Below are 13,683 nucleotides of genomic sequence, written 5' to 3'. Positions count from 1 at the left end.
GAACAATCCTTAAAGGCAGGGTGCATGGTTTTTGAAAAACACTTTGGAAAAGGGAGTCTGGAAGAGTACCAAAACACACAAGTAGCCAATCAGCATTAAGGGGCGTGTCTACTAACCGACATTGTTGCCTGGGTTGCGTATGTGTGGGGTGGGTCTATCAAAAGAAGGTCCAGATTCTATTGGGGTAGGGGCGTGATTGTTTAGGTGATTTCAAATATCAACATTGGCTTTCAGAGATCATGCACTGCGCCTTTAAATACCGCCTACTTCCATACTATAGTAGGCGAAAAGCCCTACTTTGACTACTTGGAAGTATTCAGTTTCAGGCGCAGCGTAGGGCTATATATACACACCAGTTTAAACAGGATAATCTTTTTTTTATGTGGTTGATTCAAAATTTTTAATGATATAACCTGATCCTGTTTGATCAAGGAATGCGACTCTTCGGACTTTTTCAGCATAAATTTTTCATCTTGCATCAAAATGATATTGTATTTAACATAATTGTATGCATGGGCGAGGCTAGCCCCTTTTTAGGGGTGCTTCAGCACCCCTAAAACTGAGCTCAGCACCCCTAAAACTTGGAGCACGAAATGTATTTAATCTAATGTTCGTTCGTCTTTGACAAGGTTAAATAATGTCCAAAACATACTCCGTAGTTTGTAGTTTAAATGTATATGTTAAGTTAGAAAATGAAAACCTCCCCGCTTAGCAAATGGTGTCATCCTCTTCTTTTACTTCTCTGTACCTGCATCGACCGTCATTCAGCGCGAGACACGCGCACAGTGAGAATCAGGTAAAAGTGTTGTGATGCAACTTTTTTTGTTCAAATCTTACAATCTTACGTTATGTTTATAATGAGCGAGTACATCACGAATCAATCTTTCAAGCCGTGTTTTTGTCTTATACTGAATCACCATGGTACACGTATAATAAGTGTTTATTTTCGGATTATTTTAGTCCGGCGGGTACCCGCGCGCTGCGGAATAGCACAGTACCTGGGTGACTCGTCCATAGACTCAGGGGCTGTCCACACGGAGACGCGAATCACTGTATACGCATAAATTTGTTATCGTATTGGCGTTTCATCCACACGGATCCGGCGATTTCAGAGAGTGAAACCGCTATTTTTTGAAACCTGGTCCTAAAGTGGATAAATCTGAAACCGACACCCTTGCGGTTTCGTCTGTACAGCCAATCCGTATATTTTGTGAAGCGAAAACGTCATCACATCACGTGTCGGAAGCGTCCCACGTAACAGCAACAACAATAACGGCGGATTACGTGATTGTGTTCGTGCTACAGAAGCTACTAAAGCCTACTAGCTTTATTACAGCAAAATCTATTGCGTCTATGCAATTGTGGTGACCAACAAGCGATAATGGACAACACCATACGTTGGCTATGCGCATGCTCAAAGTCTTCTTCTCCGTGTATAGTGTATATCTGTGGCAGAATTACAGCGCCCCATACTGGTCCGGCATATATACTACACCGCTTTCAGTCGGTTTCAGTGGTTTCGTGTTTACGGATTATTTTTTTAGAGCAAGGAAAAAAAATGATCGGATAGGGAATGCACCGGCTTCGTGTGGATATAGCCTTAAACGGAGAGAAGTAGCGCCGGTTACAATGTTCTTCCGCAAGACGCATGCAGTTTTGTGCGTCTCAGTGGGTAGTTGCATACGTGTGTCTCCGTTGTTAAAGTTTATTGTATGATTTATCGTTAATTTGAGACTTATTTTAACAATCGGGAGTCATGTAAACATGACGTCACGTGCGTCTTTTCTGGTCAGTCGTCATGAAAACATGGCGTTTGGAACAGAGTGAAAACAAACTACATATCACTGTATACCACAAGTACCGGTAAGTTATGTGTGAAATCACTAACTGTCTGACTATCAAACTAGACAGTAAATATTTTTTTAGATTGTCACATGTAGATTAATATGAAGGGGATAACGTTTTTAACCCTTGGTGCAGGAGTCACAAGTGTTTTGTTTTAGACATAATAGTAAAGGTAATGGTTCAATTAAAGGACTGTTAAAAGAAAAGCTGCAAATTAACAAATTATTAATAAACCTACCATCCTACCATATGTTGTAGGCATATTTTTATGAATTAGGAGATTTGTCATTTTGACAAAGGCTTAAAACGACACACTGTATATTCACATAAAACCATACCCACACTGCTGCTGTAGCCCACCTTTTGTCCTGATACTTTAATATAATGGCAAAAAAGTGCTAGCTCGCCACTAATTAGAAATAAAAAGGTTGGCAAAAAATGCATCTCAAAACTCATCAGATTGATGCTTTAAAATATGTAATTTTAAAAAAATTCTAAGGGGGAGCATGCTCCCAGATCCTAGAGGGGTAATTTTCTTCTCATCTTTTTCACCCCTGACCCGTTTTCATGCCTGAAAGGTCTCCAAAAAAATCTGGATTTTGGAGTTAGTTGAACCAATGTTAAAATGATAGTTATTTTACAATTGACATATTATTGGTTTCTGTAGGAAAAAAGAGTGGGTGGTGGCAGTGGAGCTCATTGGGTGCTCAGCACCCCTAAAGCTCTAACCCTAGAATCGCCCCTGATTGTATGCATTTGAAAATTAGAGATGGGTTCTGTTTTAAAGTACCCAAGTGTACCTAAAATAAAAGAGTTTAATATACAGGTTTGTGGCTCTTAATTTCTTTTTATTAATTACACACCTGTAAACTTACTGTTCTTTTTATAAATATAGTATTTGTATTAAATCTATATTCATTGAGTCTAATCGAGAATTGAGTCTAAAAATCGATCTGAGAATCGGAACCGAGAGCAGAATCGACTTGATAGCTTGAGAATCGATTTGATAGCATGTGAATCGAAATCGAATCAATCTGGAACATCTGAATCGATACACAGCCCTACTGTACACTATGTGTTCACGCTAGAAGTCAGGTCTGATGTAAAAACATTGTGGTCGGTACATTAAACATTAGATCAATAGATGGAGAGTAGGCAAAAAGGTGGTTTGTGGTGGCTGCTCCAACACATTCAATTTGAGCGTCTACACCACAATCCGGTTAAATGCATTTTCGACTACCTCTGAATGTGGACGAACGTGGACAAGCTCAAAATGTTTCACACCTTCTTTACACCTGTCTTTAGCGTCGTCCCGTTGTGATCCGATTGACCAAAGGTGTAAACAGAAGAGTTTTGAAGAAGAGTCAGTCATCACTGATGCTGAAAACCTTCCTTCAGTCAAATAAATTTAATCTGTAATTATCTGTGAGCTGGAGGAAGGCTCTGGTTGTCATGGTGATAGCACACTCTTTTTTGGGTCTGTATATTATAATAACTTTGCTTTGGCATGTATCACACAGATGGTCTTTGGTCCGTGAAGCCCTCTAATTCACACAAACCCACAGCCTGCACAATGGCTTATTTCAGTGAGAAATGATTTAATAATCTGTTGAAAATGTTTCTGATGCTTTAAAGTCAGCTCTATATGAATAGATTACAAACATGAGATTTCATTACAAACCCTAGTATCTTGTGTAAGAGTAAAGGATGGTTATATAAGAGATATTCACACACCCTGAGAATGTTCTGTACGCTTCATTACTCGTTTCAGGATGAATGCACATCTACTATGACTGTGCATATACATGTGTGCTCATCTGTATGACACTGTTGTGTGAATGTACAGAATGTGTGTGCGTGTGTAATGTGATTTGTATTTGTTTCATCAGTGCATCTTTAAGTAAGTAGCCATGAGCAGATTACATTTATTTTTATGAGTGTGTGTTAGTTTTGTGTGTGTGTATCTGGGTGTGTAATTGTATTGTAGGCACACTGAGCACCTCTAGGCTGTCATCCGTCCTCCAATCACAGCTCTCCACTAAAGCCACAGTGGGTTGTGTGTAATGTGTCATGTTATATTGCTGTGTCTTTTTTTAAAAGTCTTGATCGAGAGGTTTCTTTGTGGAACCAGAATTGATTATTCTTCAATGGGATTGCTGTCAAAAACTCTTTAAGGGCCTTTATTTTTAAAAGTATAGTTAACACATCTAAAAATATCTTACTTATGTACTAAAAAATAGCTCATTGGCTGAGCATACTAATTCAGTCATGGACAGTGGTTTCACATCATTGACTCAACATTTCCTTAACATGAAATTAACATGTAAACTCTATTCAGTTACCTCATGTAGACATAACATGACTGAATTAAGTTATCTCAAGAGATTTATGAATAAACAATTTGTTTATTTCAGTCTTTTGGTTTATCTAACTTTTTTAAACCTTTTTTCCTTTTTTAGTTCCTGTCACCTGCACTATTTGGTATAATACAATGTGTTTGCGTGGTTTATGGTTAAAAACACATTATTTTCCACATACCATACATTTTTGTAGCTCCAGATATCCTGTCTTCCTGAAACGCACAGATTTTGTACAAAACTTATTGATTTGAAAAGCTCTGTGATTGGCCAGCTAATCTGTACGTTGTGATTGGTCTGAATACCTCTGACGTCAGCCGGAAATGTTACACTCTAAATGTTTGAAACAGACATCCTAACAGACATTCAGTTGTGTGCCTAACTGGGACTTAAGCCCTCAACCTTGTGTGTTTGTCTCTTATATATTAAGCTAATTTGATGATGCTCTCAGCTGTATCATACTGGGTTTTACTCAACTGCTAAATATCCAATATCAGTTCAAAAATCTGAGTTTGTCCACCACTTTCTGAGTACAGGACAGAGTGCTGCTACTGTGCTAATAATAGATAATAATTCAAAATGAATTTGATGATCAATTCTGATGGTTTTCCTCCTCATTAATTGTAATTGTTCTAGAGGTTAATCTTTACTAATGATGAAGAACTTTGGGCAGTAAGATTGATGTACAAAGAATGACAAATCCTTAGAAATCAAATCAAATGAAACACATGACTGAGAGGAGGGGCTCAGTTATTCAATGAAGGCTGTCTGTTTTGGTTTTACTAGAGCTGAACACATGGGAAATAAATTAATTGAGAGCCATTATGCACTGTACACTCTAAAAAATGTTTTGTAAAGAAGATATTTGGCACAATAATATTTCTGGCTACAAAAGTCTAAAATAAACATTAATGCATACATTTTTTAAATCAAAAGTTTTGAAGGTCATGGGAAAGTTTGAGTCCAGTCTTAAGTGACCCTAAACCAGTGGTTCTCAAACTGAGGGTGCGAGATATGACATTTTATGAAATACATTAATGTATCATAAACTCTGTGTAGGGCTACTAACCAACAGCATAAATAAAGTTAAATATAAATTGTAAGTTTGATGTTGTGTTATGTAATGGTCTGTTTTGAAGGGGGGAGGGTGCATGCTGAAAAGTTTGAGAACCAGGGGCCGGATTCACGAAAACATTCTTAAGACAAAAAATAAGAAAGTTCTTAAGATAAATTATAAGAAGTGTGTAAGAATGTTCCTAAGTGCAATTCTCAAACATTTCTTAACTTTTTCACCGCCAGCGTTTTAAAAAAAAGTTGCCAGCCAGCGCCAGCGTTTTTCATGATTTTCACCAAAGTTTAATGCCTTCCAGAAAATGTTCTTCTTTAAATATATAAACATACAATATACCAAATGAAAGAACAAAGCCTCTGCTTTCAAACAAAAAAACATTCATCCTACCTTCAGTAGTTCTTTTGTAATCAGCTTTTGAATATGGGTAGGTTTCTGCAAAAACACCACATTTTGAGCAAAAAGCTGAGATAATTCCATTTTTGTGACGGACTTTTCATAGAGATCCCAAAGTTGCGGAAGGGCGCCACCTGGTGGATAATTGCGGTATTGCGGAAAGACGGAAAATCTCGTCATTGGCGGGGAAGCGTTTTCTCTTAATTGACGAGATATCTCAGTTAAGAAGTTCTAAATTTTTTTCTTAAGAATAAAATGACAAGCTTTTATATGAATTAAGATACTCTGCTAATGAGGTAACAATACACGTATCCATTAATCTTTTGACTACCTTGCGATCATTAACGTGATACAAACGAGTGATGCATTAAGACTACTACAGGATGTTATCCGCTGTTTTAACAGAGGCCAGCTAGTATTAAGGTGATGCGGTGCGTAAATATAATTCCATAATGTCCCAATCGGTCCGTCATGCGGGTCGAGCGCTCTGGGTGTGCGTGCTTCACTCTCCGTGCCCACGGCTTCGTCTCCCGCAACACGCGCTCACGCATCAAAAGACGGACGCGAGGGTGAAGCGTGCCCGCTGTTTCGGAGCCCTCGACTCACATGACGGAGCGATTACCGGTTCGCATCCCGCTTAGAGCGACTTTTAGCTGTTAAGTCATTTCACAATGAATGTAGGCTATTACGGAGGAAGTTAAATGTTTGCTAATATTATCACTAATACTTATTTGTGTTTCATGACATATTACTGAGTAAGCCATTTAACTTCATTATATGAGTGTGGAATTCCTCTTTAAACTAATCTATGTGAAATAAACTGATTAAATTGCCATTTCAGACTACAAAATACAACATGTCACATTTAAAACAATCACATTAACTTATAAAACATCTTACATTTTGAGATTTAAGACTACTGTAAGGTTATCCTAACTTAAAAATGTTATTTAAGACAGTTTACTTTTCGAGAATTGGAATTCTTCTTAAGTTTTTTCTTAAGAACATACTTAAGGAAAAAAATAAGAACTTTCTTAAGAAGCTTTTTTGAGCATACAAAATATTCTTAACTTTTTTCTTAAGCTTGAATTTAAGATAAAAATGGCAGTTAAGAAGATTTTTCTTCTTAAGAATGTTTTGTGAATCCGGCCCCAGTGCCCTAAACTAACCAGTAGTGTATATTGGCCCCCCAAATAGACACAATGTATTAGGTTATAGGTTTAAGTGATTTATGGGTGCATCAATCAGAGATGCTCACTTCATTCCCTGGAGATTATTAGACGGCCACATCTGCAAAAGAGAAAAGCTGTGCTAAGTCTCCCAGGTGTCCTGGTTAATGGATTCGACTGTGTGTCATTAGAAACTGAGCTTTATTTAATGACACCTCCCTTTACCAAAAACATTCAGCCCCAACTGACCCAAGGACATAAATTGTTAGAAATGTTTGTAGAAATGACAGTATTACTTACTGTAGATTTAAATTGATATGTTATTAACTGAAATGCCGAAAGTTTGTTTAAAGTTAAATGAACATTAAACATTAACACATCTTTATCTTAGAATAACTCACTATAAAATAACAGACTCATGCAAAGCAGGAATGCTTTGCATGATGCTGTTATTTTAGGGTTTTATTTTTTATGTTTAATGTTCATTTATCTTTGTTGCCAGTAAATAGCATATCAATTTAAATCTACAGTAAGTTACTAGCAAACAGCTGCATAACTACAGCACATTTTTTAGAGGGTTCATTCCCCTTAAAAAAAACAGATATGTGTGAATGCCGCTTCAATAGTGTCCATGCTGTGTTTTTGAGTTTCAAAAATTAGTGCGTTACGTGTGAGGTTGGTTTGTTGTCTTTTGTTCAATATCTGGTTAGGTGGGTTAGACCATAAATCAATTTTATATTGAATATGCGCTTTAAGGATCGACCATCAGTTTATGTCTGTCATGGACTCTGACCTCGCTGGACTAACAGGACTCTCTTCAGTCTAATGTGAAAGGGGCATTCATCTCTCTTGTGTCTATTATTAGCAGATGTTTGAAAGCAATTTAAAATACACTAGAGGTCTCCTTTGACACTAACCCAGCATAGCCAAAATGCCTTACTTAATGCACTTTTGTCTGTCCGTCTGATTATCTGTCTGTTTGTCTATGAAGGGTTTGATATCTGTGCTAGATATGAAACCCTGTATAACTTTATTGTTTGTGTCTCTAAATATCTGTTATTTGAATTTAATGACTGTCAGTGTTTGGGCTTTTCCTGTTATGCAGGACCTTTTAAAACCTATAAAGGGCCATATACATTATAATGCTAACTATAACGATAACTAGAATTCACATCACCAGACATCACAACTTTATGCTAATTCCATGTTCTTGTTGCATTTCCCTTACGAGAATTAACCATGGTTTTATTGTGGTAAAGGGGTGGTAACCATGTTTTTTTGGTGTATTAATTACTTTCAGCAAAACCATGGTTTTACTACACTAGCCATGGTTTAACTTTTTTATTTTGTGGTTACCATAGTTTTACTACAGTAACCATGGTTTTTTGGTTTTAACTGTAGTAAAACCATGGTTATTTTTTGTAAGGGTTACACAGCTGGTCCTCATCATGCTGCATTTCGCATAACTCTAAACGGTGAATCTAGTTTGTGTAATAATATCTTACCCCTTAGTCAGTGTAGTAGAAAAAGGGATTACGTAGTCAATTTTACAGCAGCTGCTTCAGCGCTGGATACCTGAGGTGATTTTATGTCATAGACCTCAGCAATGAGCTTCTCCACTGTAATTACAAATGCCTGTGCAAGTTTAAATAGATTTGATTGGCTGTCTATGGTTTATCATTCATCTGACAAAAAAAAAATCGCCAAGGAAGTGATCCCACTTGTTCATTCATTGTATCTTTATCGTTATAGTTGTGGTGTGAACTCTGCTATTCTCCTTAATATAAAGGATTTTTATTTATTTTTTAGTTACAGTTATGGTTATAATGTAAACGGTCCTTTACTCTGTAATTTTCAATTTTACAGTGAAACATAATGTAAATAAATAGCAATAAAGAATGGAATCTGAAACAAATACATAAATATCACAAAATAAAAAAACTGTGTGCATATTGGTACCTGTTAGATAATGTAATGAATGTGTCTTGTTTTGGTATTTAAGGGGCCATTTTGTGATCCTGAAAGCAAAACTTTTGAAAACTATGATGTTATTGTTTCCGTGAAAACAATATATCAACAGTTGAAATCCTACACTCAAGTTGTTTATTTCATTTGTTGTTTAATAAACTTGAATTTAGTTACATGTCGTTTTTGCCAAAAAACCTTGTGAGATGTCTGATATTCCATCATGTAAGTTAAGTCAACTGGCCTAGACGTCTGGGCTGTGTTTGGACCGGTTAATCCAGTATAATCTTCTCTGATTCAGAGTCAAACCTGACTAAAGAGATTTGCAGATTTCTTCTCATATTGCTTCCCTAATCTGATGTGTTTGTGGACTGCAACACAAAAGGTGGTTGCTAGGGTCCTTGGCATGGTTGTTAGGTAGTGCTGGGCTGGCTCAAGTCAATATAAGCCAAGGCTGTGTCTCAACCAGTGGCCGGTTGCATAAACATAGCCGTGACATTAAGACTGCGTCTTGATTCTGACTAACTAGCAGAATTCTCACAATGCAACGCAAAACCCAGTGAGCATCGATGGTCCCTATGTTCCCTTACCGGAAATCACGTGACCTTTTCTGAAGATCTCCAACTAAATATCGCGAAAGCCAGCTCAATAAACTTCATGAAATGCGAGAGAACTTTTATAAAGACAAACATTTGTTTTAGTTTTAAATATAAACACACATGAAGTGACCACAATTTACTCAATATTTAAAATGATAATATTTATTTAAAATTGTAAAAGAAATTATATTCAAAATGTAATTATATTCCTCCAATTCTACGCACGGATATGTAAGAGAATAATGACAGCGTTTTACACAATGTACTGTTTAAAAATGAAGTCAGAGAGATGTTGATTTTGCCAGTTATTGATGAATAACAGCTGTGAATGATCACACATCGCTAAAGCAGCCACGTCACAGAATAATAAGTTAACAGTGTCCCAACGTCAAGTGAGCTATAGGGTCCTTACCAATGCCCAAACCTGTGTACACGATATAGTACTGGTTCACCACCACGGGAGCTAGGGGACGAATTGAGACACAGGGCAAGTCTCTAGATATGACTTGATTCATTTCTTTAGTGTAAATCTATCAGATTATTACGCATTCTTTCATCAGCCAGATAAAAAGTATCTGTAGCACAAACAAAGTGTGACTTACATGCCAAAAGCTTAGGGTTTGTTCACAACTTAAAAAAACGTTTTTACATCTAAAAAAAACATAAAACATTTACACATCTTTTATACCATAAGATTGTTGTATAACTTATAATAATTATATAAATTACCACCCTAACCCTAAACCTTACCCTAAACCTAATGTTTTTTAATACAAAATGTTAGAAATACTAACTTTTCACAAGTCTTGCCATGCCAAATTAAGATTTGCAACCCAAAAATTGGTTAAGTAAGAAATACACACACAAAACAAAAAAAACATTTACAACCCCAAAATTCCTAAAACATTAATAATACACAAAAAACTGCTTTGTTAAAGGTGCAGTGTGTAACTTTTAGAAGAATATTTTGACAGAAATGCAATATAATATACGTAACTATATTATCAAAAGACTTCAAATAATGAACAATTGTCTTTAAATTACCTTAGCATAATACGTTTTTATCTACATACACTGCGGCTCCCCTTACATGGAAGCCACCTTTTTGTGTCACCATGTTTCTACAGAAGCCCTTAACGGACAAACTTTGTTTAATAAGCTGCCTCTGATGTGGAAATGTTTGTCCTGTGGCATTTACCGTAGCTTCTCTATGCATTTCAAAAGTGAGGAGTCAGCTGTGGATGAGCCGTTGGTTGCAATTTGCAACCTCACCACTAGATGCCGCTAAAATTTACACACTGCACCTTTAAATGTAATGCATTTAAGATTTGAGTGTTAAATGATCACATGATATTTATACATAACATAAATTTTTTTGTGTGTGTATGTAATATTGCATGTAAAATTGTACAATTTTGTTGGGGGGGTGCAAATAGTTTCCTTTAGTTTGTTGTATTTTACGTCAGTAAAGTTTATCAGTTAATTGAAGATCCACGTCTCTGTTCTCTTTTCCTATCTCTGCTCTTGTTTTCATTCAGTGTGTGTTAGATCAGTGACTTTTTACATTCTTGACAAAGCTGTGGTTACACTGACAATGTAAAAACATAACATAGTTTTGATTTATTTTGGATTTATAACATAATTAACATAGTTTCATTTTTGTTATTTTATTTTTAATGACTTTATTATTATCGTAAAATGTGAACAATATAAAGGAAACTTCCTTTGACCACTATGTTTATGATAGGTTTTGTGCCATATATGATATGCAAGTGTTTGTGTTTTTCAGAACTATCGTCAGTGTATGGCTGCTCTTCTGGTCCCTCCCTATGGTGTTATGGAGAGTTGTCCAAACACAGATAGTGAGTATAAAACTCTCTCAATAGTCAGCACCCTCATGTCAGTCCAAGCTTGACATTCTTTCATCAAACATGTCGACACTGCACTTTCCCATACAATAAAAACACAAAGTAACCAGAGGTTGTCAAGTTCAAAAAAATAAATAAACCGCTATAAAATTGCTATAACAGTTTTGTTTTTCACTAAAACTTTAATATATCGTTTGCACTTGCTTGTTGCATATTCTTGCATCTGTGTATGGATGTTTCCAAGACCCCATAAGGGACTTCACATTTCTTCTGTCAAAAGATCCAAGAGAACCTGTGAACATCTTGTTTCTATGCATTAATATGCAAAAAAAAAAACATTTTTAGATGAAGCCTAAGACTTTGGCACAGTGCTGTACATGAAGAGGAGGATGTGTTGTTTTATTTAAGGTAAGACTCCAGGGCCTGATAGGATTGTGGTTCCTGGTGAAGAGAAAGCTTTTGATGGATTGGTGATGACCCTGCGTGGCTTCCTGTTGTCCCTCAGGAGCCATTACTCAAGATTACACATACCCTGCATAATAATACACTTTATTTAATCCTCTTTCATGAATATTTCTTCTGCTGGATCTGATCATCTTTGATGTTTTACGATTATGCCGTATTTTTTTTCTTTCTACCTTTAATGTTCATTTTAGAAAATATGATCTTTATGTTTTTCTTCTACAGGAATGCCAGACAAGGAGACTATGAGCAACAATTCTTCAGGATCCTCATCCAAACACTTAAAAAAGGTTTGATTTTACACAAAAAATGCAGACTTCTGTTTTTTAAAGGTGTGTTTAAAACCGTGCAAAATCGTGACCGTTTCGCTTCCCCCCTTTTTTCCAATGCGCTTTTGACGCAGCAATCTGTATTTCATGTATTATGTAAATATAAAAAAAAGTAAAAATCAAGTATTTTCAGCCGGCTCTGAAAAAACAACGCTCACTGTTAATCACATAAGTAAACTAAAAGGGGTAAAGATGCCTTTCTTTAGGGCACCTCAGTCACAAATCTGCCATCAGTGAGACTCAAACCAACAACCATTCAGGTTACAAACCCAACTTTCTAACCATTAGGCTATGACTGCCCCATGCAGTAGTATGTATTAATGCTATTTTTCACATTTTCAATACTTCATACTGGCATATCTCTTGCCAGACAGTGTTTAAAGCTGTCAGATAAACTTGGCTCACTTGAGAAAGAGTTTGATTCTTGTTTATTCTCTTCCTTGCGTCAGTTTCGATTCTACCTCCTTCCTTCCCACCGTATCTACAACTGAACCCGAAAATACAACACTTGTAAAAATAAACCAGTGTCCTCTTCCCATTGTCCAGTTGCTGTTCCTCTGACCTGTCGGGTGATTTCCCGTCCACCCTTTAAGCAGCCTTTTTTTGTTTTGTCTCCAAATATGACAACTAAAATCTATCTTTGCATAAAGCTGTTGTTTTTTTATTCACTTAAGTGTGAGTTTGTGGCTTTGTATAACAGACGGCAGAATCAGTCTTCCAGAATAATGTGTTGTTAAGTAATGTACACACAAACTTTCATCCATGATGCTCAAAGATAAGCTGAACAGACAGTGATGTGTTCATGACTTGGATATGTTGAGTATACTGTTAAACAGTTAGTCAATTGTTATATACAGTACTGTATGAGTTACATTCGCTACTATGACAGTGTAACTTGGCATAAATATAATCAGAGTAGGTTTTAACAACATGACATCATTATTTATCAACATTTAGTTTTGGAAAATGGCTATTTCTGATTTTGACTCTAACAATGTAAATGGCCACTGTTATGTTTGTGACAGGTTTGTAAATAATCATTTTTAGCATTCACTTTAGGATCCTCACTTTTACAGTTTTACAGTTAACATTGTCAGTCAAAAACAATATACCGTAAAATAAGACTGCCTGCCAGTATTTTACTTTATATTTATGCTGTTAAAGTCAAGACAATTAAAGCTATAACCCCACATGAATCTCACTCCATTCCTATATTTCCATTCTTTTCACCATTTCTGTTTTAAATGTTTTGTTTTCCAGAAATCATTTATTCAAAGTCCCACCAAACTTCAGTCCAAATGTATAAAACAGGTATAAGAGCCATCATGGTGACAGCTTTGTGATCTCAGTCAGTTTGTGTATTGAGGGATTTCTCTCTGCTTGTGTCTCAGGTGGCATCAGAAAAGATCTTACGAGCAGGTAAAGTGTTAAGAAACATCATCCTGTCCCGAGCACCTCATATGATCAGAGACAGAAAGTACCACCTGAAGTCATACAGGTAAGAATCTTAACAAGTCGAATTAGTTTAGATTTCATTATATTTTTAACTACTTTTTAGGAATTCAAAATAAAAAAATGAATAAGTGAATAAGGTTTGTAATTATTATGAGTTATTATTTTGTTA

The 13,683-nt window shown here is 36.1% G+C and overlaps 1 protein-coding gene across 5 annotated transcripts in view; it reads left to right on the top strand.

The window, feature by feature from the left end:
• Positions 1-13,683, top strand: part of rapgef4a (Rap guanine nucleotide exchange factor 4a) — a 49,586-nt gene that overhangs the window by 18,561 nt on the left and 17,342 nt on the right. For 4 of the 5 annotated variants that reach the window (XR_010545474.1, XM_065293236.2, XM_073811975.1 and 1 more), the window contains 4 exons: positions 11,190-11,262; positions 11,956-12,020; positions 13,320-13,370; positions 13,451-13,557. Coding sequence is in view for 4 of the 5 variants with exons in the window: in XM_065293236.2 (XP_065149308.1) it covers positions 11,190-11,262; positions 11,956-12,020; positions 13,320-13,370; positions 13,451-13,557 (296 nt within the window). In the remaining variant the exon portion in view is untranslated. The remainder of the gene's footprint in view (positions 1-11,189; positions 11,263-11,955; positions 12,021-13,319; positions 13,371-13,450; positions 13,558-13,683) is intronic. The other variant, XM_065293237.2, reaches the window with a different exon arrangement.

This window comes from Paramisgurnus dabryanus, chromosome 15 (genome assembly GCF_030506205.2).
Source record: "Paramisgurnus dabryanus chromosome 15, PD_genome_1.1, whole genome shotgun sequence".
Lineage (NCBI taxonomy): Eukaryota > Metazoa > Chordata > Actinopteri > Cypriniformes > Cobitidae > Paramisgurnus > Paramisgurnus dabryanus.
This window is presented reverse-complemented; position numbering and strand designations above follow the sequence as displayed.